Source organism: Mustelus asterias, chromosome 14 (assembly GCF_964213995.1).
Source record: "Mustelus asterias chromosome 14, sMusAst1.hap1.1, whole genome shotgun sequence".
Lineage (NCBI taxonomy): Eukaryota > Metazoa > Chordata > Chondrichthyes > Carcharhiniformes > Triakidae > Mustelus > Mustelus asterias.
Genome location: NC_135814.1, coordinates 95,845,955 through 95,873,218, shown reverse-complemented (window position 1 = coordinate 95,873,218; position 27,264 = coordinate 95,845,955). Strand labels below are relative to the sequence as shown.

The window sequence follows — 27,264 nt, the reverse complement described above, 5'->3', positions numbered from 1 at the left end:
TTAAGGAGTGTGTGTGTGTGAGTGTGAGGGTAAGTGTGAATGTGTGTGTGTAGGGTCTGAGACACTGCGTACCGTTTTGTGCCTAGCAGCGAGCCACCTTGACCCGTCCAGCCTCCAACGTCACGCCAGCTCACTTCCTTAATCTGCAGAAAAAAGACAAGGAGGACACGTTGCTAAAATACCTTACAATCCTGCTGGATGCTTCATGCATGTGTCTCATTTACACCCTGTAACAGTCCCCATTACACTGTATTGGTGACACCCTCACTCAGAGCAATGCCACAGGAGAGCTGCACATCGCATCTCCGTTGCTGTGCGCAATGCCATAGGGGAGATGGGCTACCAATGCACTACATCTGGGCTCACTACATCTGGGCTCACTACATCTGCTCCAACTGTGAGCAATGCCACAGGAGGGCTGCACCACCTACGCAGACTGAACAGCGTCTCCTCCATCACGGTGAGCAATGCCACAGGAGGGCTGCACCACCTACGCAGACTGAACAGCGTCTCCTCCATCACGGTGAGCAATGCCACAGGAGGGCTGCACCACCTACGCAGACTGAACAGCGTCTCCTCCATCCCTGTGAGCAATGCCACAGGAGGGCTGCACCATCTACGCAGACTGAACAGCGTCTCCTCCATCACGGTGAGCAATGCCACAGGAGGGCTGCACCACCTACTCAGACTGAACAGCGTCTCCTCCATCACGGTGAGCAATGCCACAGGAGGGCTGCACCATCTACTCAGACTGAACAGCGTCTCCTCCATCACGGTGAGCAATGCCACAGGAGGGCTGCACCACCTACTCAGACTGAACAGCGTCTCCTCCATCACGGTGAGCAATGCCACAGGAGGGCTGCACCATCTACGCAGACTGAACAGCGTCTCCTCCATCACGGTGAGCAATGCCACAGGAGGGCTGCACCACCTACTCAGACTGAACAGCGTCTCCTCCATCACGGTGAGCAATGCCACAGGAGGGCTGCACCACCTACTCAGACTGAACAGCGTCTCCTCCATCACGGTGAGCAATGCCACAGGAGGGCTGCACCATCTACGCAGACTGAACAGCGTCTCCTTCATCACGGTGAGCAATGCCACAGGAGGGCTGCACCACCTACTCAGACTGAACAGCGTCTCCTCCATCACGGTGAGCAATGCCACAGGAGGGCTGCACCATCTACGCAGACTGAACAGCGTCTCCTCCATCACGGTGAGCAATGCCACAGGAGGGCTGCACCACCTACTCAGACTGAACAGCGTCTCCTCCATCACGGTGAGCAATGCCACAGGAGGGCTGCACCATCTACGCAGACTGAACAGCGTCTCCTCCATCACGGTGAGCAATGCCACAGGAGGGCTGCACCATCTACGCAGACTGAACAGCGTCTCCTCCATCCCGGTGAGCAATGCCACAGGAGGGCTGCACCACCTACTCAGACTGAACAGCGTCTCCTCCATCACGGTGAGCAATGCCACAGGAGGGCTGCACCACCTACTCAGACTGAACAGCGTCTCCTCCATCACAGTGAGCAATGCCACAGGAGGGCTGCACCACCTACTCAGACTGAACAGCGTCTCCTCCATCACAGTGAGCAATGCCACGGGGGATCTGCTAACGCCCACCTAGATAGAGTTAGTTAATCCTCTGCCATTTGTTGCTGCCAATCCCTCCCGGCGTTCACACAGACCAGACGGTGGGGGTGGCGTCTCCCGGGAACAACACAGCCACGTACCTGTCCCGCAGCAAACCCCTCCAGCCCATCGCTCACGGTGTAGACGGTGTGACCCGCTGACAGCCCGACTCGGACCGCCGAACGCACGGCGGCGTTCATCCCCGCGGCGGGCGCTCCAATATTCACGATGGCGAGGTTGAAGTTACTCTGTGAGGCGGGCAAAAGGCAGAGGCGTATCAACACGGGCATTGCAGTGCACCTTCTCACTAGCTCACTGCTCGGAGGGAGGATAGCAGGGGGCGCACCTACAATGTGAGATGTCAGTGTGGGTCATTCTCAATTACAGGCCAATCCCCTACCAGCTTCCTGTATCGCAGCTCGGATAACCATCACAGCACCAGCTTGTCGCCTTTAACTGGACAGCTCGATGTGACAGAGCTTGTGTGTCCAATAACCGAGCAGCTAGTCTGATCAGGGCTCTCCGGCTTCACCTCCAGCCCCACATACTCCCAGGTTGGCCACTCAATCCCAGGTGATTGCCAAAAGAATGTTTAAATTAAGTTTATTTATTACTGTCACAAGTAGGCTTACGTTAACACTGCAATGAAGTTAGTGTGAAAATCCCCTAGTCGCCACACTCCGGTGCCTGTTCGGGTACACAGAGGGAGAATTTAGCATGGCCAATGCACCTAACCAGCACGTCTTTCGGACCGTGGGAGGAAACAGGAGCACCCGGAGGAAACCCATGCAGACACGGGGAGAATGTGCAAACTCCACACAGACAGTGACCCAAGCTGGGAATCAAACCCGGGTCCCTGGCGCTGTGAGGCAGCAGTGCTAACCACTGTGCCACCGTGTCGCCCCACAGGCAACTTAAGGGCATAAAACATAGGAGCAGAAGTAGGCCATTCGGCCCATCGAGTCTGCTCCATGAGATCATGACTCCACTTTCCCGCCTTATCCCCATAACCCACAATTCCCTGACTGATTATAAATCTGTCTATCTTGGGCTTTGAACATACTCAACCCAGCCTCTCCAGCCCTCTGCAGGACAGACTCACTACCTTCAGAGAGGGAATTCCTCAACACTCTGTCTTAAATGGGCGACCCCCTTACTCTGAGATAATTCCCTGAGGAAGGTTTTTTGTCAAATGCAGAGTGTGTTTAGGATCTGGGGGTGCAGTGGCTGGAATTTTACCGACATGCCTGCCCAGATTCCGGCAGTGGGCAAGACTCGGGGAACGGCATTCTCCGTTGGCCTCGGGTGGGATTGTACGAACCTCGGGCGGATGTGTCGGTAAAATTCCACCCTGAGTGTGCGGTGGATGCAGAGTCAATGGCGGCTTTAAACTGGATAAAATGGAACCAAAGTGACAGAACTCTGGGGAAAGGGCAGGGTAGTGGGGCTAATTAAATTGCCCTTGCAGAGAGCTGGCATGTATTCGAGGGGCTGAATGGCCTCCTTCTTAACATTAATGGCAGCATGGTGGTACAGTGGTTAGCACTGCTGCCTCACAGCACCTGGGTTCGATTCCTGGTTTAGGTCACTGTCTGTGTGGATTTTGCAAGTTCACCCCGTGTTTGCGTGGGTTTCCTCCGGGTGCTCCGGTTTCCTCCCACAGTCCAAAGATATGCGGGTTAGATGCATTGGACATGCTAAATTGCCCCTTAGTGTCCCAGTTAGAGGGATTACCGGGGTAAATATGTGGGGATTACAGGGATAGGGCCTGGGTGGGATTGTAGTCGGTGCAGACTCGATGGGCTGAATGGCCTCCTTCTGCACTGTAGGGATTCTATAATCCATCTTATGTAACCCACGGCCAATCCACCTAACCCGCACATCTTTCGGATTGTGGGAGAAAACCGGAGCACCCGGAGGAAACCCACGCAGACACGGGGAGAATGTGCAAACTCCACACAGACAGTGACCCAAGCCGGGAATCGAACCCTGGTCCCTGGCGCTGTGAGGCAGCAGTGCTAGCCACTGTGCTACCCATGCACCATGGAAGTGTGCACCCTCAGCTCCGGTTAGCTTCGGATCATCGGAATAAGAAAAAGCTGCTTCGAGCCTGCTGTACCCCAATTTAAATCATGACTGATCTGTATCTTGGCTCCATTTCCCTGTCCTGGTTCCCTTGGCACCATTGCCTAACATAAATCCATCGTTCTTGGTTCTGAAATGTTCAGTGGACCCCTCTCCTCCAGCCTCAATTGCTTTTTGGAGAGAGTTCCAGATTTCCACTACCTTGAGTGTGAAGAAATGCTCCCTGAAATATTGAGGGCAGTCTCGCTCCAATGTTAAGGTTATGTCCCCGTGTTTTCTCACCAGAGAAAATAGTTTCTATCTATCCTATCAAGCTCTTAAATCTTCTTAAACAACTCAATTACAGCACTCCTCCATCTTCTACACTGAAAGCTATACAAGTTCAGTCTATGCAACCTGTTGTCATAATTTAAATGATGTGGAGATGCCGGCGTTGGACTGGGGTGAACGCAGTAAGAAGTTTAACAAAACCAGGTTAAAGTCCAACAGGTTTATTTGGTAGCAAAAGCCACACAAGCTTTCGGAGCTCCAAGCCCCTTCTTCAGGTGAGTGGGAATTCTGTTCACAAACAGGGCATATAAAGACACAGACTCAATTTACATGAATAATGGTTGGAATGCGAATACTTCTGCCCTAAATTGCCCCTTGGTGTTGGGGGATTAGCAGGGTCAATACTTGGGGCTACGGGGATGGGGCCTGGGCGGGATTGTTGTTGGTGCAGGCTTCATAGAATCAAAAGATCCCTACAGTGTTCGCATTCCAACCATTATTCATGTAAATTGAGTCTGTGTCTTTATATGACCTGTTTGTGAACAGAATTCCCACTTACCTGAAGAAGGGGCTTGGAGCTCCGAAAGCTTGTGTGGCTTTTGCTACCGAATAAACCTGTTGGACTTTAACCTGGTGTTGTTAAACTTCTTACTGTCATAATTTAACCCATTAGTCCCAGTATAATTCTGGTGAATATGCTCCACGCGCACTCCAGGGCTGCTTTGTACTAGGCGGTGCCCAGAACTGAATGCGGAACTCCAGATGGGGTCTAACCAGAACTCAATCCAACTGTAAAAAAGCTGCACTCCTTTGCAAAACTCCCAGAAATTCTGGTATGCAGTTTGGTAACCTCTGACACCAGGTGTAGATCACTTAGTGAGGTGTGCTGGAGCAGTGTCCACCTATCCCCCTGTACCCAGCACTTTATACCCTCCCTGCACCTGCCATCGCACCTCACATGGGGGATTCCCTCAATGTAGAACGCAAATAGCAACCGAGAGTGGGGAGCGCCAGGGGTTTCCGTAGTCGGGAGGCCCAATGTGGCAGCAGCATTAACGCTTTGAGCTTACCTTGGTCAGAGCAGGTTTCTGGTGGGCCAACAGCTTGTAGATGTTCCAGTTATTCTCAAAGCTCCTGTAGCAAAGGGAACAATAGAGTCCTCCATTAGGATCTCATGTCTACTCGGTTGGCGTCACAAAGCATCCGGGGTGACCGCAGTGCTGCAAATTTATGTTGTTAAATTCACTGGGTAAAAATCAGATACAGTAATGGAGAACTCCATATACATCACCCCAGCAAGCAGTCTCCAGGTCAGGAACAGTCAGGGGAAAACTCCTTACACACAAAGATGTGCGAGTGAGGTTGATTGGCCATGCTAAATTAACCCTAGTGTCAGGAGGATTAGCAGGGTAAATATGTGGGGTTACGGGAATAGGGCGTGGGTGGGATTGTGGTCGGTGTAGACTCGATGGGACAGTCCTTCTGCACTGTAGGGATTCTATAATACATGTCCCCTTGTATGGGAGAGTGGATGTTGTTCTTTAAGTGTGTTGGGTTTGGTTACCAGCATGCATGAAGCCAATGGCTACACTATTGATCCAAAAACTGAGCTAATGTTCTGGGGACCGGGGGTTCGAATCCCACCACGGCAGATGGGATTAATGGAATTAATGATCTACTGATGACCGTGAAACTATTGTCGGAGAAGCCCATCTAGTTCACCAATGTTCTTTAGCGAAGGAAATCTGCTGTCCTTACCTGGTCTGGCCTACATGTGACTCGAGAGCCGCAGCAATGTGGTTGACTCCCAACTACCCTCCAAGGGCAACTCGGGATGGACAATAAATGCTGGCCAGCCAGCGACGCCCATGTCCCACAAATAAATATTTAAAAAAAACAGTGCGTCAGAGTTTTCACTTCTATCAACAAGCTCCTGTTGGTTTTGTTGATGGGTTATTGTAATTTGTGTGTGTGTGTTTTCTGGGTAATCATTAGGTTCACTCGCAGGAGGTTCTTGTCTTTAGCCCAGCAATATGGAGGGAGATGTATCCCGTGTCTGGGGATAAAGAGTGCATCTCCCCCTCCGCCATATTGTTGCATTAGCAGAGCTGTAATGTGGAAAATACGGTGGCCAGTTTGTGCACAAACCCCCATACATTGCAACGTGATAACGTCCAGATAATGTTTTTGTGGTTCGGTGATAAATATTGGCACAGCACAGACCTCCTGTTCAAACAATCCCATGTAATATTTTGTGCCCACCTCGGAGAAGTGGAGAAACTGCCTCAGTCTTGCAGTTTCCTTTATGTGAAAGGTAGCACCTCTGATAGGACAGCACTCCCTCAGCACTGGGAGTTATGGCTTGGGCTTTTGCTCAAACGCTCCAAAGATGTGTAGGTTAGGTTGGCCATGCTAAATTGCCCCTTGGTGTTGGGGGATTAGCAGGGTAAATACTTGGGGCTACGGGGATGGGGCCTGGGTGGGATTGTTGTTGGTGCAGGCTTCATAGAATCAAAAGATCCCTACAGTGCAGAAAGAGGCCATTCGGACCATCAAGTCCGCACCGACCACACAATCCCACCCAGGCCCTATCCCCTTGACCCCACTAGTTCTCCTGACACTATGGGGCATTTACCTGGCCAATCAACCTAACCCGCACATCTTTGGACTGTGGGAGGAAACTGGAGCACCCGGAGGAAACCCACGCAGACACGGGGAGAACGTGCAAACTCCACACAGACAGTAACCGGAGGCCGGAATTGAACCTGGGTCCCTGGCGCTGTGAGGCAGCAGTGCTAACCACTGTGCCACCATGTCGCTCATGGCACAGTGGTTAGCACTTCTGCCTCATAGAACCCTTACAGCACAGAAGGAGGCCATTCAGCTTGATGGGCCGAATGCTCTCCTTCTGCGCTGTAGGGATTCTATGATTCTTTTGGACTGGGATTTGAACCCCCAACTTTGAGTTGCAAGGAAAGGTGCTGTCCATGGAACCATGTTGAGATATGGAGTAAAGCTCTCTAATACTGCCTCAGTGAGTCGTGTTCGCCATCTACCGGTCCCTGAGGTGTTCATTACACAGCATGTGTTGGTGACAATTGCTTAAAAAGGTATCACAATCTTCATTAATCACTGGCTCTGTAAATATCCTGTCACTGGGGAAGGAATTATTGAGCTCAATGCGTTGAAAGAATGTTGTGTCAATTCAACTTGTTCACAGAAGTCAACTCAGAATCTCTCCTGGCAAACCATAGAATCCCTACAGTGCAGGAGGCCATTTGGCCCATCAAGCCTGCACCGACCACAATCCCACCCAGCCCCTATACCCGCAGCCCCACACACTTACCCTGCTAGTCCCCCTGACTCTTAAGTGGTGATTTAGCATAACGAATCAACCTAACCCGCACATCTTTGGACTGTGGGAGGAAACCGGAGCACCCGGAGGAAACCCACACAGACACGGGGAGAAGGTGCCGACTCCGCACAGACGGTGACCCGAGCCGGGAATCGAACCCAGGCCCCTGGCGCTTTGAGGCAGCAGTGCCGACCACTGTGCCAGAGTGCCGCCTCAAGCAAGCTCTGTTTCCTCACCCAGGATACAAAATATTTAAACTTGAAAACGATAAAAGCTGCTCAATATTGTTTCAAACCATGTAAAAGATGCCGGATAGAATTCTCCGGCCGCGCTGGTCTAAAACCCGGAAATTCCTGCCTGACCATCAACGGTGTTTCACATTCTCCGCACCCCGCCCGCTAAAATTCCAGTGGCGGACAGGATAGGAGAATTCCCACCGCCATTTCTGAAGGTCACAAAAGAAGTTGCAAACCAAGCGACAGTGAAGACTTCGCTGACTGAACTCCAGGGACTTCAGACTGAGGGAGAAGGGAACTTCTGTGTTCCCGATGAGAAAATAACTTGAGCCTTCACCTTGTCCTCCCACGTGGATGCACAAGATGCTCTGACACTATTTTGAAGTACTGTCGAGGACTTCGCCAAGGGCACAGGGCCAACATTTATCCTTCGATCCACATTATCACAAAGGATTATCACATCGCTATTTGTGGGATCTTGCTGTGAACAAACTGACCGGCACATCTCCTATGTCACGAATAGGCTTTTAATGTGTTTCACCGGTCGTGAAGGACATTGGGAGGTGCGGAGTAACGCTACAGAACTGCAAATCCTTTCCTCTTCTGTTGGTTTGACGATATCCGGGACATGGATTAAAAAAAAGGAACAGGAACTCTTACCGGCCACGCAGAGTGATGGCTTCATCAAACCTCTTCTCGTTCATCGCTTTCTGAACGTCCTTGGTCTTCAAACAAAACAAAAAATGTAGAAATTAAGAAATCACCATTTTTTTAGCCAAAGCGTCAAAAATTAAACCCTCTGCCTCAGTTCTCCCCTCCTTCCACCTTCTCTGCTGAAGGTGGCTCTTAGAAATCCACAGATCCCTGTCGTCCTTCAATAGGTATTTGAGAAAAGAGCCGGGGGATCATGTCATCCCTCTGATTGCGCAGCGACACAGGGAACACTTCCTCAGTGAACTGGATAGAACAAAATCAAACCATATCTATAAAGAATAGGTTCACCATTTTGCTCCCTGGTGTGTCCATTGGCTGTCTTCATCACAGTGCAGAGGTCAGTGATGCACGGACAAGAACAAGACTATATTCCACTCTCCCTCACTGATTTCCCCCCTCACTCACTCAGGAGAGGCAAGGTTGCCAGAAATCGGCCAGGAATCGAGCAGGAATCTAGCCTGGGGCCTCGGCCTGTGGCTTATTACTACGCCATGAAGTGTTTTAATCGCCTCCATTTTGATATTGTGCTCTGTGGTTCCACTTGCCCCTCTCCATTCTCTGCAATCACCAGCCCTCTGGATTCTTGGCGCTCCTCCACTTCTGGTCTTTTGCACAATCCCGATTTATTTTCAATTCCCTGTCAGCCGCCAGCTCCCTAGAGGCTCAGCTGCTGGAATTCCCTATCTCAACTTTCCTGTCTCTCCGCCTCTCTCCTCCTACAAGACACTGCTTCAAGCCTACCTGCTTGACTAGGTTTTTGGCCACTCGTCCTCCTATCTTCTTATGTGGCTCCATGTCCAAACTTTACCTGGCAATTCTCCTCTGAAGCACCTTGGGAGATGTTTTACTGTGCTGAAGGTGCTATACAAATGCAAGTTGTTAATTGATGGGATATAATGGGAGCTCTGCTTAGTTTGTTTGTATATGACTAACATCATCTTAAAAATAACTTTTTTAAAGCAGTAATTCAATCACTTGGGGATTAGGGTTAAATTCCTCTTATTTAAGTAATGCTAAAAGTCAGCTTTTGACCTTGGGGACAGCATGGTTTGGCACAGGAGGCTAAACTGCCTTCTCATAAGAGACACTCATCATGTAACTTAATATGCAGAAAGCATTTTATACAGCAGCACTGTGAGGATACAGAGGAAGTGTGTGGAATGGAGATATACAGAATCAGCACTGCAGGCCCCAGTGTCTATGAAGAAAATACATTAAACGTTAGGCCATTCAGCCTCTTGCAACTGCTCTGCCATTGAGTTACATCATTATGGGCGGCACGGTAGCACAGTGGTTAGCACTGCTGCCTCATAGCGCCAGGGATCTGGGTTCAATTCCCGGCTTGGGTCACTGTCTGTGCGGAGTCTGCATGTTCTCCCCGTGCCTGCGTGGGTTTCCTCCGGGTGCTCCGGTTTCCCCTCAGTCCAAAGATGTGCAGTTTAAGTGAATTGGCCATTCTAAATTCTCCCTCAGTGTACCCGAACAGGCACCGCGGTGTGGCGACTGGGGGATTTTCACAGTAACTTCATTACAGTGTGAATGTAAACCTACATGTGACTAATAAATAAATTTTATTTTTACTTTACTTTATCATGACTGATCTGTACATCAACTCCAATTATCTGCCTTAAAGTTCATTTATTAGTGTCACAAGTAGGTTTACATTAACACTGCGATGAAGATACTGTGAAAATCCCCCAGTCGTCACACTCCGGCGCCTGTTCGGGTTACACTGAGGGAGAATTTAGCATGGCCAATGCACCTGACTAGCATGTCTTTCGGATTGTGGGAGGAAACCGGAGCACCCGGAGGAAACCCGCGCAGACACGGGGAGAATGTGCAATCTCCGCACAGACAGTGACCCGAGGCTGGAATCGAACCTGGCTCCCTGGCGCTGTGAGGCAGCGGTGCTAACCACCGTGCCACCCCATATTCCTTCCTATCCCTACCCAATAAGAAAACTAACAATTTCAGTTTTATTACTGAAAAGAGAGAGGTATTGCTAAAGCTTTTCAACCAGGACAAACAGAAGAATGCCAAATTTCGAAGGACCACAACAATTACTGTCCTGGTTGTTTGAAATTTGGCATTCCTGCCTTTGTCCTAATGAATGCTAGAAGAAAATCCTCAGCAACATGTTTTCAGCAATATTCAAGTTTTGTACCACCAAGTGACAATGTTTAGTTCAGGAATCTACAATCACCGCAGCCTCGATGGCAATTTGGACAGGAGAGTTTCCCAGATTTCCACTATTCTTTGTTTGGAGAAGTGCTTCCTGACATCACCACCTAGAATCATAGAATCCCTACAGTGCAGAAGGAGGCCATTCAGCCCATCAAGTCTGCACTGACCATAACCCCACTCAGGCCCTATACCGTCACGTTTACCTCGCTAATCCCTCTAAGCTATGCATCCTGGGACACCTAGGGGCAATTTAGCATGGCCAATGTACCTAACCCACACATATTTGGACTGTGGGAGGAAAGCGGAGCATCCGGAGGAAACCCACGCTGACACGGGGAGAGCGTGCAAACTCCGCACAGACAGTGACCCAAGCCAGGAATCGAACCCGGGTCCCTGGCACTGTGACGCAGCAGTGTTAACCACTGCGCCGCCCTCAATGAGATCTCAATGACCTTGGTCTCATTTTAAGATTATTATTTAAGATTGTTCTGGATTTCCCTGTCAGAGAAAATAATCTCTCTCTCGACCTACCTTATCAAAGCATCTATGAGATCAGTTAGATTTTTCATAATTAAGGGAATACAAGCCCAGTCTATGTGACCGGTCTTCATAATGAGCATTTTAAACTCCGGTATCATTTGGGTGAATCTTCATCACACCTCCTCCAAGGCCAATAAATCCTTCCTGAGATATGGCGCCCGGAACTGAATACAAAGTTTATTTATTAGTGTCACAAGTAGGCTTACATTAACTCTGCAATGAAGTTACTGTGAAAATCCCCCAGTCGCCACACTCCGGTGCCTGTTTGGGTACATTGAGGGAAAATTTAGCACGGCCAATGCACCTAACCAGCACGTCTTTCGGACTGTGGGAGGAAACCTGAGCACCCGGAGGAAACCCACGCAGACACATGCAAACTCCACACAGTCACACAAGCTGGGAATCGAACCTGGGGCCCTGGCACCATGAGGCAGCAGTGCTAACCACTGTGCCACCCTATGTACTCCAGAGGCAGTCTAACCAGAGTTCTGTAGCAGTGTAACATCATCTCCACCCCTTTTGTATTCCAGCTCCCTTGTAATCAAGGCTGACATTCCATTATACCTGTCCACTGGCTACTGGAGATCTCTGTGCACGGAATCCTAAATCCCTCTGTCGCTACACAGTTCCTAGCTTCTCGTCATTCAGAAAACATTCCGATCTACTGTCCTTCGGTCCGAACATTGGAGGTTGGTGTTGAGTGAATGGGATCGCAAGTTAATCAAGGTGATGAATGGAGGGAGGAGGAGGAACCCAATCAAAATAACAGGTTTCAACGGGCGGGATGGCATGCCTGTTCTCAGCAAGAAACCTCGACAGGGAGAGGATCCGATACTCACCAGCTGCACACACTCCATCAGCGGCAGCCGCAGAGCCTGGTTACCGGACAGGCTGACCACACAGGATGAAGTCTCTGGCGAAGCGTCCAGGAGGGTGAGTACAGCCTCCATGCCCATCTTGCTGCTCTGAGAATGAAATGAAACAAGATCATCAAACAGGAGACAAGCAAAGAGAGGAAGGAATATAGATGGGGATAGGTTGATTTGATTTATTATTGTCACATGTATTGGTATATAGTGAAAAGTATTGTTTCTTGCGCGCTATATAGACAAAGCATACCGTTCATAGAGGAGGAAAGAGAGGGTGCAGAGTGTAGTGTTACAGTCATACCTAGGGTGTAGAGAAAGATCAACTTAATGCAAGGTAAGTCTGACAGCAGCAGGGAAGAAGCTGTTCTTGAGTTGGTTGGTACGTGACCTCAGACTTGTACATCTTTTTCCCATTGGCAGAGAGAAAGATAATAGAGGGAACACTGGCTGGGTTGAATGGCCCCGTTTCTGTGCTGCAAATGCTATACAAAAGATGCAGAGATGCTGAGGGTAATCCCGCTCTGCAAAACTGATAGATTATGAAACATCGCGGGTGAGATTCTCCAACCTCCCAGCCGTGTGTTTCCTGCCGGCGAGAGGTGGTGCGTTGTTTGCTAGCGGCGGGATTCCCCAGTCCTGCCGCTGTCAATGGTCACCCCACCCGCGGAACCGAAGAGTTGCGTCAGCGTGAATGACCAGAGAATTCCTGTCGACATGAAACATACCTGAAGAACCTTGGCAATGGTGACTATGCTACTAAATAGAAACACTGGACACGTCGCACATCATGGTTGCAATTTAATACATATTCTACATTAAATTCTAGCGCTGTTTCATATTTCAGCCAAATTCTAAATATATACTTCACAAATATTTGTGTATGATGATGCTATAGGGGCGGGGGTTAAAGAGGAGTTGGGTGTTGCTGCTTCAAGCCGGCCTGGAGGTTCCGAGGGAAATATCCAGATCTCAGCCCGTGTCCTGAAGAAGGAGCAGAAGTGGTTGCTTCTGCTGAAAATATGTCAGGAGAACAGCCCCCGCCCGACCCCCGTCTCAGAGTATTCTACCCCCCAACACTTTCCAAATCACCGTAAATTTCTTTTGCCATTCAGATAACAGCACTGTTTGTTTTTTTTTATTCGCGGGACACGGGCGTCGCTGGCTAGGCCAGCATTTATTGCCCATCCCTAGTTGCCCCTTGAGAAGATGGGGGTGAGTTGCCTTCTTGAATCGCTGCAGTCCATTTGCTGTGGGTTGACCCACAATGCCATGAGGGAGGGAATTCCAGGATTTTGACCCAGCGACTGCGAAGGAACGGTGATATATTTCCAAGTCAGGATGGTGAGTGGCTTGGAGGGGAACTTGCAGGTGGTGGTGTTCCCAGGTATCTGCTGCCCTTGTCCTTCTAGATGGAAGTGGTCGTGGGTTTGGAAGGTTCTGTCTGAGGATCTTTGGTGAATTGCTGCAGTGCATCTGATTCTGGTAACTTCTGACTATACGGTAGCTCATTATATTAGGCAAGTTTTATACTGCAGCTTAGAGATGTTCAAAATAAAGAAGGATTGTTCTTAAATTTATCCTGGCTTACAGGGTTATAATGTTCCTCTTTATTTGTGCTAAACAAGTGTGAAAAAACAGTCACAAATAAAAGATTTTTTTAAAGAAAAGTCTTGCTTATCTATAACTCACCAAGGTTCCTTAGGCAGCACCTTCCAAACCCACAACCACTACCGTCTAGAAGGACAAGGGCAGCAGATACATGGGAACACCACCACCTGGAGGTTCCCCTCCAAGCTGCTCATCATCCTGACTTGGAAATATATCGCCGTTCTTTCACTGTCGCTGGTGTGAATTCCTGGAACCCCCTCCCTAACAGCACTGTGGGTGTACCTACACCACATGGACTGCGTGGTTCAAGAACTGTTCAAGGCTGCTCAGCATCACTTTCTCGAGGACAATCAAAAATGGACAATAAAGGCTAGACTAGCCAGCGAAGCTCAGCTGGAGAAACAGAATCAAAATCACTATCTAATTTGCCATGCATTTTAGTTCCTTTCCTGCTGGCCTGTCAGCTGTGGCTCAGTGGGGAGTTCACCTGTCCCGTGGTCAGAAGGTGGAGGATTCAAATCCAACTCTGGGCTACAATTGGGAGCACAGTAAGAAGTCTCACAACACCAAAGTCCAACAGGTTTATTTGGAAGCACGAGCTTTCGGAGCACTGCTCAGGTGAATCCTTGCACCTTTGTAGAAACTGGACATCTGTGTCGATATGCATCATCTTCTTGGAGATCCTCTGCACTTTGAGCCGGCGATTTGCGGTGTCCATGGTGTGGAGATGCTGGCGTTGGACAGAGTGGGTACAATAAGAAGATCTGATAAAGGAGCAGCGCTCCGAAAGCTTGTGATTCCAAATAAACCTGTTGGACTTTAACCTGGTGTTGTGAAACTTCTTACTGTGCTTACCCCAGTCCAACGCTGACATCTCCACAGAATGGCCACAATTTTGAAGAACTGGTTGTGTATTCTGGCCAGTTTTTAACAATCAGCCAACGTCACTACAACTGGTCATCTGGTTGTTAACACACTGGCGTTTGTGGGAGCTTGCTGCATTTCCTACATTCCCGCAATGATTACACTTCAACAGTACTCCATTGGCTGGAACGCACTTGAGACATACCGTAGTTTTCTCAATTATGTTACTCCTATGGTCAAAGAGACAAAAAACGTGGGTACTTACATAGCACCTGTCACGTTCGAGATGCCCCAGAGCACATTACAGTCAATGGAATTTTACACACTGTCACTGTTGCTGGGTTGGCAAACAGGGCAACTGATTAATAGCAGCATAAGGATAAATGATTTGTTCTGGATCGGGCCTATCAAGGGAACTCCCCTGCTCTTCTTCAGAATAGCATCAAGGAAGACGGCAGACATGGCATCGGTTCAATATCTTATCTTGAGATTAGCATGTTCAACAGTGCAGCACTCCCACAATACTGCAGGCTTTGATTATATCCTGAAGTGACTTTCACCCATGGTCTTGTCTTGAGACAGGAGAGTGTTACTGACTGAGTGCAGCCGACAAGACACAGATAAACTGTCTTCAGATATGCCATACCACCCGGTCACGCTCCAAAGCAGCAGTGCCGTAAACAAGGCTGGCGTCAATGCCATCCTTTCTCCTCTTGTCACCCGTTTTCTCTTGCCCCCCCCGGGGTGGTGTACAGGTGCAGTTCCTTGGCTATCTCCCACAAACACCCATTTCTAATGTGTGAGCCTCAATGGTAAGAGTCAACAACCACTGGGGGCAGCTCTGCCAAACCTGCCCCCCCAGCCACCGCCCTCACTTACCAGAGTCCCTGGCTGTTTACCCCCCCGTTCTAATCAATGGATCCCAAGGCCAGTTGTGGCATCTCCTATTACTGCTTCCTGCCTGCAATGACCTAACGCAGCATACACTGGGTTCGGAGCTTGCAACCTCCTGATTGGTGCGGGCTGACTACTCAGCGAGTGGTGAGGGGGGGGTCCACGGTTAGCTGCCATTCACAAAGGCCCAGAGTAAACACGTGCACTTACCAGAATCCGATCGAAGGCAGAGGGCGTCCCTCCTCGCTGGACATGCCCCAAGACAGTGACCCGGGTGTCAAATCCAAGGCGCTTAGAAACAAGCTAGGAGGGAAACAACAAATCAGTGACGGAAGGAAGGAACCAGAGAGACAAGAATCAAGGTAAGAGAGAGGGACGTTTCGTAAACCTTGCAACTCTGACTCATTGAAATACAGTTAACACACAGGGCAAGGGAAGAGGGAGAGATCTCCTTTGCATGTCATAGAAACCCTACAGTGTAGAAGGAGGCCATTCGGCCCATCGAGTCTGCACTGACAACAATCCCACCCCAGGCCCTTACCCCGCAATCTACCCCGCTGATCCCTCTAATCTACACATCCCAGGACACTAAGGGTCAATTTAGCATGGCCAATCAATCTAACCCACGCATCTTTGAACTGTGGGAGGAAACTGGAGCCCCCAGAGGAAACCAACACGGACGTGGGGAGAATGTGCTGACTCCGCACAGACAGTGACCCAAGCTGGGAATCGAACCCGGGTCCCTAGTGCTATGAGGCAGTAGTGCTGACCGATCTTGAGAACAAGTTTACAATTTTGTTAGACACAACCTATCCCCAATGAAAACATTCTCAATATGAACTAAATACAAAGTCACCAGCCACCCACCTCCTGAATAAGGATTAAAAATGCACGTCAGTGCAGGTTAGTTCCACATGCTTGTGAGCAAGCTTCCAGTGCAAAGTGTAAATCTCAGACCCAATGTGTGAATGGGATGAGATTCTAAACACTGTCTTATTGTTCAGTTCAGAATCAGGAATTGTCTTCTGTAAACTCCAGTATATAAAATATCCTTGAACTGGGATTTAAATAGAAAATTGCCAGAGATGGAAACCAACATATTAAATAATCATGAATTTGAAACTAAATAGCCAGAGACTTTATGCTGAACTTCACTGAATTAATAATTCGATTAACACCTGAACCCAGGCCCAGAATCAATTTGTCCGATTTACACCAGGAGTCACTTGCCTCGTGCCTGAAACAGCTTGCAGTCCCGTCACGGAAACGACAATTGCACACAGGAACACACCTGGGCACGAGATATTCCTCATGCCACATCAGTGCGGCTCTCACTGTCAGGCTTGCACGCTGATAATGTTGTGCTTACCTCTTTTACGTAGTTGGAGCTGATGGGATTCCCTTGCCAGTCAATTGCTCCCTCTGCCAGGATGATGATGTTCAGCCTGGAGCCTCTGCTGCGACTCTGGGGGAAGGACATGCCAGGTCAGGTCAGTTAGTGCGGTGTTAATATTTATTTATTAGCGTCACAAGCAAGCCTTACATTAACACTGCAATGAAGTTACTGTGAAATTCCCCTAGTCGCCACACTCTGGCGCCTGTTCAGGTACACTGGGAGAATTTAGCACGGCCAATGCACCTAACCTGGAATTTTTAATTCCATTTGCATAAAAGTCACATAAAACTCAGTTCCTTAGAAGACTAAAAATTGCTGCAACTGAGTCGGTCCATTTCCAGGACAGAAAATGCACATTGATTGATATGTGGCCTCCTGCTGTTAAAGTTTATTTATTAGTCACAAGTAAGGCTTACATTAACACTGCAATGAAGTTACTGCGAAATTCCCCTAGTTGCCACAGTCCGGCGCCTGTTCGGATCAATGCACCTAACCAGCACGTCTTTCGGACTGTGGGAGGAAACTGGAGCACCCGGAGGAAACCCACGCTGACGTGGAGAGAACCTGCAGACTCCACAGAGAGTGAGCCAAGCTGGGAATCGAACCCGGGTCCCTGGTGCTGTGAAGCAGCAGTGCTAACCACTGTACCCCGGCTCAGCATGCTGTACTTTCACCTCCTGACGCACAGGGACGTGGGGTTCACAGTCCCAGCCTAGGAACTGGAACACGAAAGCCACATTGGCACTCCAGTACAATTATTGGAGTAGGGCTGCACTGTCGGGGGTGAGGTCGTTCAACCCCTTCTGCCCTCTCAAATGGACGGAGAAGATCCCACTGAACTATTTCGAAGCAGAGTAAAGGAGTGTGCCCCTGGCAAACATTTATCTCTCCAGCAATATAACTAACACCAATTATCTGGTCATTACCACATCGTTATTGAACAAAGAACAATACAGCACAGGAACAGGCCCTTCGGCCCTCCAAGCCCGCGCCGCTCCCCGGTCCAGGATTGAATCCTGAATCCAGGATCCCCGCCCAATTTTCCAGCCTATCTACATACCAATATCCTATCCACCGAGCTGTCCCTCACAGCTACGATGTTTTGTTCATTACAACCTATTAACTCACCCCCACCCCCCCATTCCAGACCATGTGATCTCCAGGGAGAGGCGAAAACCCAGAGTGAAAAACACCAGGGCCAATATGGGGAAAAAAAATCTGGGAAATTCCTCTCCGACCCCCTGAGGCGATCGAAACGAGTCCAGGAGATCACAATGGCCCCGATCGGAAAATGCTTCCCAACCCTAGTCATTTCCACTTCCACGAACACCATATGAATTCCCTGCCCCCGAGACAGGTTCCCAACTATCCGCAGTCTCACTCTGTACTGGCACCAGCAAGATGATCATAGAATGAAGCCTTGAAACGAGAAACCAGGAACAATTAGCCCGCGCCGCTCCCTGGTCCAAACTAGACCACTCTTTTGTATCCCTCCATTCCCACTCCGTTCATATAGCTGTCTAGATAAGTCTTAAACGTTCCCAGTGTGTCCGCCTCCACCACCTTGCCCGGCAACACATTCCAGGCCCCCACGACCCTCTGTGTGAAATATGTCCTTCTGATATCTGTGTTAAACCTCCCCCCCTTCACCTTGAACCTATGACCCCTCGTGAACGTCACCACCGACCCGGGGAAAAGCTTCCCACCGTTCACCCTATCTATGCCTTTCATAATTTTATACACCTCTATTAAGTCTCCCCTCATCCTCCGTCTTTCCAAGGAGAACAACCCCAGTTTCCCCAATCTCTCCTCATAACCAAGCCCCTCCATACCAGGCAACATCCTGGTAAACCTCCTCTGTACTCTCTCCAAAGCCTCCACGTCCTTCTGGTAGTGTGGCGACCAGAACTGGACGCAGTATTCCAAATGCGGCCGAACCAACGTTCTATACATCTGCAACATCAGACCCCAACTTTTATACTCTATGCCCCGTCCTATAAAGGCAAGCATGCCATATGCCTTCTTCACCACCTTCTCCACCTGTGACGTCACCTTCAAAGATCTGTGGACTTGCACACCCAGGTCCCTCTGCGTCTCTACACCCTTTATGGTTCTTCCATTTATCGTGTAGCTCCTCCCTACATTATTCCCACCAAAATGCATCACTTCGCATTTATCAGGATTGAACTCCATCTGCCATTTCCTTGCCCAAATTTCCAGCCTATCTATATCCTTCTGTAGCCTCTGACAATGTTCCTCACTATCTGCAAGTCCTGCCAGTTTTGTGTCGTCCGCAAACTTACTGATCACCCCAGTTACTCCTTCTTCCAGATCATTTATATAAATCACAAACAGCAGAGGTCCCAATACAGAGTCCTGCGGTACACCACTAGTCACAGGCCTCCAGCCGGAAAAAGACCCTTCCACTACCACCCTCTGTCTTCTATGACCAAGCCAGTTCTCCACCCATCTAGCCACCTCCCCCTTTATCCCATGGGATCCAACCTTTTTCACTAGCCTACCATGAGGGACTTTGTCAAATGCTTTACTAAAGTCCATATAGACAACATCCACGGCCCTTCCTTCGTCAACCATTTTGGTCACTTCTTCAAAAAACACCACCAGGTTCGTGAGGCATGACCTCCCTCTCACAAAACCATGTTGACTATCGTTAATGAGTTTATTCCTTTCTAAATGCGCATACATCCTATCTTTAAGAATCTTCTCCAACAACTTCCCCACCACGGACGTCAAGCTCACCGGCCTATAATTACCCGGGTTATCCTTCCTACCCTTCTTAAATAACGGGACCACATTGGCTATCCTCCAATCCTCTGGGACCTCACCTGTTTCCAGTGACGAGACAAAGATTTGCGTCAGAGGCCCAACGATTTCACCTCTCGTCTCCCTGAGCAGCCTTGGATAGATTCCATCAGGCCCTGGGGATTTGTCAGTCTTTATATTCTCTAACAAACCTAACACTTCCTCCTTTGTAATGGAGATTTTCTCCAACGGTTCAACACTCCCCTCCGAGACACTCCCAGTCAACACATCCCTCTCCTTAGTGAATACCGACGCAAAGTATTCATTTAGGATCTCCCCTACCTCTTTGGGCTCCAAGCATAAGTCCCCACTTTTGTCCCTGAGAGGTCCGATTTTTTCCCTAACAACCCTTTTGTTCCTAACGTATGAATAAAATGCCTTGGGATTCTCCTTAATCCTGTCTGCCAAGAACATTTCGTGACCCCTTTTTGCTCTTCTAATTCCCCGTTTGAGTATTTTCCTACTTTCATTATACTCCTCCAGAGCTCCCTCCGTTTTTAGCTGCTTGGACCTAACATACGCCTCTCTTTTCCTTTTGACCAGTCCCTCAATTTCCCTGGTTATCCACGGTTCTCTAATCCTACCCTTCCTATCCTTCTTTTTTACAGGCACATGCTTGTCCTGTAGCCCTAACAACCGTTCCTTAAAAGACTGCCACATACCAGATGTGGATTTACCCTCAAACAGCCTCTCCCAATCAAGAGCTGCCAATTTCTGCCTGATCCCAATAAAGTTAGCCTTCCCCCAATCCAACACCTTACCCTTGGGACACCACTCATCCTTTTCCATCACTATCCTAAAGCTAACAGAATTGTGGTCACTATTTGCCACATGTTCCCCAACCAAAACTTTGAAGACCTGACCGGGCTCATTCCCCAGCACCAGGTCCAGTATAGCCCCCTCTCTAGTTGGGCTGTCCACATATTGTTCCAACGAACCCTCCTGTACACATTTTACAAATGCCTCACCATCCAGAGTCCCTGCCCTCAGCGATTTCCAGTCTATACCAGGGAAATTGAAGTCTCCCACTACAACAACCCTATATTTCCTGCACCTATCCAGTATCTCCTGACATATCCATTCTTCCACTTCCCTTGGGCTGTTGGGGGGCCTGTAGTATTGGGTTTGACCTTGCTGTGTGCAAATGGGTTCCTGTTTTCCTACATACCAACAGTCACTGCACTTCAAAGATTCGCTGTAAAGTTTGTTTTGGGATATCCCAAGGTCGCGAAAGGCACTACATTAATGCAAGTCTTTCTTTGTTGGTTTACACTGGACCCAACTGTAGGACCATTGTGGGTAATTATATCCTTGTAAGAGTGTCAGTACAGTACAAGACACAGGACGCAGCATCTAATGGAATATCAAATGTCTCCAAAATTTGACCAATGTCGCAGAATAGAATAATCCCGGCCTACTGACGTTACTGCCAGTAGCTGAATACAAGTCGGTTCACAAGGTTCCCCCGAACCCCCTCCCACCAAATTACTGATAATCTCATATAAACAGCGGAAGCTGATGTCAGGGTATCTTTCCACCTATATTGCAATCCATGCTTGTCACAGCACAATCAAATGTCTCGCTAATTCCTCAGGGTTTGGGGTTTACATTTGTTCTGGGACTTCTCAAACAGTAGGTCGAGGCAACACAATCAGGATTGGAAGGTTCCTCTGTATCCTCCTCTGGCCCTACATCCCAGGGCGCACCCTCCCCTCTCCTGACTCTGGTTGACCGAGGATCTCCCAACCCTCGGCTCCATTAGCGACTGAGCCTTCGGTCTGCATTTCCCCTTCCAACAACAACTTGCATTTACATAGCACCTTCATTGTGGCAAAACGCCCCAAGGTGCATTACAGGAGCAGAGAAAACCTGGCACCAAGCCACATAAGGGAACATTAAGAGAGGTGATCAACATTTTGAGTAAAGAGGTGGTGTGGGAACCTCTGAATGATTTGCTCTGGTTAAAAGGCTTCAAGGTATTTCTGCCTATGTAACTAATTATGCCATGCTTTAAAGCTAACTTAAGCTAACCTGACCACATTTTAAAACTCAGCTTGGAATTCTGGGTTGAGCCTAGAAATTGACTACATTTGAAAGTGCAATGTTAACAGAAACGGTTTTTGTCATAAAGACGCTTTCATGGTCACAGCTGCGAATTGTTTTTGAAAGTTGGAGACTGTGTACGCCTGGTCGTTTCACAACACAAGATAACTGAAAAGTCATAATGCTCTATACAGCTATCAGTTGTTGTGTTGAATCTTGTACAAGTTCAAGTCTGTAATCGGGACCAGTTTTCTGGAGCACCCCCCCTCTCTTTTTTCCCTCCCCGTTTTCTGTAATTTTTTTATTTCAAATTATATTCAATGATGAAAATCATTTTTAAAAGTGTATCAAGTGCTGTCCCCACGGTCTATTCGGAGGAATGAATGGATCCTGCAGGGGGGTTCTGAGGAGCTTCTTAAAAGGAAAATGGGTTGGAGAGATTTCCAAAGCTTAAGGCCTGGATGGCAACTCTTCATTACAACGTCCAGGAAAGTAACCAACGAGAGACCTGTTACTTTCTCACAGACGGATGTATATAATTAAAAGAAATAAAGACTTGCATTTATATTTAGTAGGTGGTATTCTCTTCCCCGGAAAGCAGTGGAAGCTGGGTCATTTAATTTATTTTCAATTGGATCCATCATAATCTTGTAAACTGGCAGAGCAGGCTCGAAGGAGCTATTCTTGTTCCTAAGGCTGTTATCCCGATAGTCAGTACTCTGGGGAGATCTCCCGTGGTCTGTGGGTACTTTCATGGAATCCTTTAAACCCATCTGAGAAGGCAGGCAAGGCCTTGATTTAATCTCTCATGTGAATGACAGTGCTTCTGGGGGTGCAGCACTCCCTCAGTCCTGCAGTGGAGTATCAGTCTCGTTTCTGTGCTAGTGTAAGGCACTGTCTTCTGGTTACAGGGATCTGCAATGTAACGGGACAGGTGGAATGGGAGTAAGGATTTGTGGGCGGCACAGTGGTTAGCACTGCTGCCTCACAGCACCAGGGACCCGGGTTCGATTCCACCCTCAGGTCACTGTCTATGTGGAGTCTGTGCGTTCTCCCCATGTCTGCGTGGGTTTCCCCGGGTTCTCCGGTTTCATCCCACAGTCCAAATATGTGCTGGTTAGGTGGATTGGCCATGCTAAATTGTCCCTTAGTGTCGGGGGCATTAGCAGGATAAATAAGTGGGGTTACGGGGATAGGGCCTGGGTGGGATTTTTGTCAGTGCAGACTCGCTGGGCCGAATGGCCTCCTTCTGCACTGTAGGGATTCTATGAACCTCAGAGCAAATAAGGTGTTGAAGCGCATTGGTTATGGTCCTGGGTTAGTGATCTAGAGGCCCGAACAATTACTCCTCAAGACATAAATTCAAACCCCACCACAGCACCCCAAGAATCTGGAATTAATATCTGTGAAGAAGCTGTGAATGCCAATTAATTCACGGATGTCCTTTGGGGAAGAAAAGCTGCCAGGCGAGCTGAGCCTTCTCTCACCAAAGTGGTGACTTTTAACTTCCCTCTGCAACAACCTAACGAGTGGCAATTAGAGATAAATGCCTGCATTGCCAGTGCTACCCACACCCCAAGAATAGTTACTTTAACCAAATCACTACAATGGATCTGGAGCTGTTATGCACAGACTGTAAATTGATCGGGACATGTTGTTGGCCCTCTTATTTAGCCAACTGATGGTCATAGCTGGGGATTGAAGAGATGGCCTGCCATGTTCAGAGACTTCCCAATGATTAAGTGGCGCCCGCAATCCTTACTTCTCCAAGCCTCTTGCACATGAAATCCTCCCAGCCGTCCTCTGGAGGGGCCTCTGGAATGAAGAGCCAGTCTGCGCCAGAAGCCAATGCAGACACCAGAGCCAGGTACCTGCACAAAACAACACCACCAGACGGGTTACATGGCCAGCCAGTAACAGGGAAACCACTGTTGTGATGGAGCTAGCTGCGATTGTAGAGAATTACAGCACAATCAGCCCAACGGGTCTATCACACTGCTTATACTCCATACACGCTTCCCCATGAATGCATCTCTGCTGTTTGTCTCAACTCTCCCACCTGTTAGCAAGTTCCACATTGGAGCGGCACGGTAGCACAGTGGTTAGCACTGCTGCCTCACAGTGCCAGGAACCCGGGTTCGATTCCCGGCTTGGGTCGCTGTCTGTGTGGAGTTTGCACATTCTCCCCGTGCCTGCGTGGGTTTCCTCCGGGTGCTCCGGTTTCCTCCCACAGTCCAAAGATGTGCGGGTTAGGTGGATTGGCCATGCTATAATTGCCTCTTAGTGTCAGGGGGACTAGCTAGGGTAAATGCATGGCATTGTGGGGGTGTGGCCTGGGTGGCATTGTGGTCAGTGCAGACTCGATGGGCTGAATGGCCTCCTTCTGCACTGTAGGATTCTATGATTGTAACCACTCTTCAGGTAAAAGAAGTTTCTCCGGAGTCTCTTATTGGGTGTATTAGTGACTATCTTCAGAGTTGTGGCCCCTAGTTTTAGACTCGAGCAGAAGGAGGCCATTCAGCCCATCAAGTCTGCATCAGATCTCCAAATAAGCATTATGGCTTAGTGCCATTCCCCTGTACTCTTCTTGCTCAAATAATCTTCTAATGCCCTCTTGAATGCCTCGATTGAATCTGCCTCCATCACATTTCCAGGCAGTGCATTCCAGACCCCAATCACTCACTGTGTGTGGTGACTGCACTGCGTGAAAGGTTTTTCTCACATCACATATAATTCTTTTACAAATCACTTTAAATCTGTGCCCTCTCGTTCTCGATCCTTTCACAGCAGTAAGTTTCTATCTACTCTGTCCAGCATGCCCCTCCATTTGTGTTTTTTGAATAATTAGCTTTACGAGGCTAAGAGCTTGACTGTCACATGAATCTGCAACTTACCCACAATGCCTGCCCATGACTTCAAGCACAAAGGTTCTCTGGTGGCTGCAGAGTGAAAAAGAGAGGCAGATTAATACAACTCAAAACGTTAATTAGCCAGCTTAGACCCCGACTCGTAGTGCCAGGAACCCGGTTCAGCCCAAGGCAACAAAACTGCTTGTGCTCTCAGACCCAAGAGTCCAAAGTGAAATGGCCGTTTCCAGTCCCACAGTGATTCAGTGACACACCGTCGCAGCTTACCCTCTGATTTCAGCTTCTCTGCCGTTTGGCCATTCACACCTTCTATTCTCTCTATGGACTGTCAAAAGCAGACTTTCCCCGGGTTTCTGTGGCTATGACTCATCTTTCATTCCCTCCCCCTGTAGTATCAATATCTGATGTGGAGATGCCGGCGTTGGACTGGGGTAAACACAGTAAGGAGTCTAACAACATCGGGCTAAAGTCCAACAGGTTTATTTGGTAGCAAACGCCACTAGCTTTCGGAGCACTGCTTCTTCGTCAGGTGAGTGGGAGTTCCGCACACATGAGGACGGCCTCAACCGGGATCTTGGGTTCATGCCACACATCCCGGTTGAGGCCGTCCTCATGTGTGCGGAACTCCCACTCACCTGACGAAGAAGCAGCGCTCCGAAAGCTAGTGGCGTTTGCTACCAAATAAACCTGTTGGTCTTTAACCTGGTGTTGTTAGACTCATTACTGTATAAATATCTCCCACTTTCTATGCCCTTTAGCTTTGACAAAGGGTCATCTGGACTCGAAACGTCAGCTCTTTTCTCTCCTTACAGATGCTGCCAGACCTGCTGAGATTTTCCAGTATTTTCTCTTTTGGTTTCAGATTCCAGCATCCGCACTAATTTACTTTTATTTTTGCCCACAGTGATTTGTTGACTCTTAACTAAACTGCAGGAGTGGCTCAGCAAGCCAATAAACTACTGGATGGACAATAAGTTGGACGGGATCAAAGGTTATGGGGAGAAAGCAGGATTAGGCTATTGAGTTGGACGATCAGCCATGATGGTGATGAATGGCGGAGCAGGCTCGAAGGGCCGAATGGCCTCCTCCTGCTCCTATCTTCTATGTTTCTATGTAAGTGCAGGCTATCTCTGCAATGCCTCCAACCAACCGACTTCATTACGTTGATCACGTACCATCCGACTCAAGAACAGCTTCTTCCCTGCTGCCGTCAGAATTTTGAATGGACTTACCTTCCATTTAGTTGATCTTTCTCTACACCCTAGCTAAGACTGTAACACTACATTCTGCACTCTCCCCTTTCCATCTCTATGAACGGTATGCTTTGTCTGTATAGTGCGCAAAAAACAATACTTTTCACTGTATGCCAGTACATGTGACAATAATAAATCAAATCAAAACTTAAGAATGAATTTGTAAAATGAACACTTTCATTTCGAGGCTATGAGAGATCTGGAAGTGCCCAATGTTGTAACATAATTTTATCCTGATCTTGATGGATTATAAGGTGCATTCGGATTAAAAAACATCTCGGACTAAACTGAAGTCCCCTGTTCACACCATTGGCCTGATTCCCAAATGATTCCAGCATTCGGTTTTCACTGACTGACTCAGAACTAACAGCGTTCTGGATTTACTTTCACTATGCATTGCCGCTGAGCTGCAGAGAGGACATTCATAGGCTGACAGTGATCGTTAACATGTCCAACTGTTCACCCATACACAGGCCGAAGCAAACAGAATACGAGAGTGAAACGTCAAATTGGATTAGGCCTCGACGCCCGTTGAAGGGAACATGTGTTTCCCATTATGTCCGAAAGAAAGATTAAAAGCCAGTTTTTTGTCCTGATGAAATCTCTAAATTCCTGCCCTCACTCAGCTTTGTCTGCTGTCCTTGTGCATTCTATACAGAGACACACTAAAAACGTCCCAGAGATTGTGACTGGTGAAGCTGCCACATTGCAACTGCTACTTGTCTATTTGTAAATGATTAAATATTAGGAAGAGGAGCAGGCTGCTGGCGAGGATAGTGGCCTGAAATCCAATTACCAGATGCCTAAATCTGTGCAATAGGTGCTGAAAGATCTCCCACATAATATTAGGTTGGGCTTGGGACTCCTGGGGCGGAATTCTCCCAAAAGAAACTCTATAAGTGTTGAATTTGTGTGAAAACTGGAGTAAATCACGCTGTGTTTTTCAGTGGGAGTTCAGGCTCGAGTCTCCCACACTCTGTGCAATGTAGAGGGCACCAGCGTGAATATCATTAGATTTCAGGGGACGGGGCTTATTTCCGTCCAGGAAGCTGAAACCAGCGGCCTCTGCGTATGTCAGCCTCCCGTTTGCTGGCCAGCTCGATCGCGAGCCAGCCCGGGAGCGAGCCAGCCCGGGAGCCCCGCAACACCGGTCACACTGTCTCTGACCATTCCCGGGCCAGCCTCGATGCCCCGCCGTTCCTGACCGCCCCAATTTCCAGCAACTCCCTCCCCCCCACCACAGTGTCAACCCCCCCACAGTGCAGACACCCCCGCAGTGCAGACACCCCCGCAGGCAGACCACCCCCTCCCCCCGCTCCAGCCCACCCCAATCGCTGGCCTCCATCCTGCCCCCATTGATCTCAATGGCAGAGTGGCAGCGGTACCCCCCACACCCATCGATTGCCAGCTATCTCACTCCTGTGGTTATCTCGTTTCTCTTCACCTTTACTTTCCATCCTTCGAGTGCCTCAGCTCTTAGCGTGCGGCACAAGACCTGGAAGGTATATTGAGAGGGGAGCAACATTTTCTCTTTGAATATCTGGTTCAATCCCTGGCTGTGGTTCATTCCACTTATCCAATAATATCTCCCTTCCCTTGAGCAACTGTTGTGAGGAGGGGGGGGG

At 48.8% G+C, this 27,264-nt stretch overlaps 1 protein-coding gene across 1 annotated transcript in view; it reads right to left on the bottom strand.

The window, feature by feature from the left end:
* LOC144503879 (ATP-dependent 6-phosphofructokinase, liver type-like) overlaps positions 1-27,264 on the bottom strand; it is a 71,592-nt gene that overhangs the window by 14,433 nt on the left and 29,895 nt on the right. The window contains exons 6-14 of the mRNA XM_078228906.1: positions 24,414-24,458; positions 23,282-23,390; positions 16,627-16,722; positions 15,468-15,560; positions 11,862-11,987; positions 8,245-8,309; positions 5,064-5,127; positions 1,740-1,886; positions 73-143 (exon numbers count right to left, since the gene is read on the bottom strand). Of these exons, the coding sequence (XP_078085032.1) occupies positions 73-143; positions 1,740-1,886; positions 5,064-5,127; positions 8,245-8,309; positions 11,862-11,987; positions 15,468-15,560; positions 16,627-16,722; positions 23,282-23,390; positions 24,414-24,458 (816 nt within the window). The remainder of the gene's footprint in view (positions 1-72; positions 144-1,739; positions 1,887-5,063; positions 5,128-8,244; positions 8,310-11,861; positions 11,988-15,467; positions 15,561-16,626; positions 16,723-23,281; positions 23,391-24,413; positions 24,459-27,264) is intronic.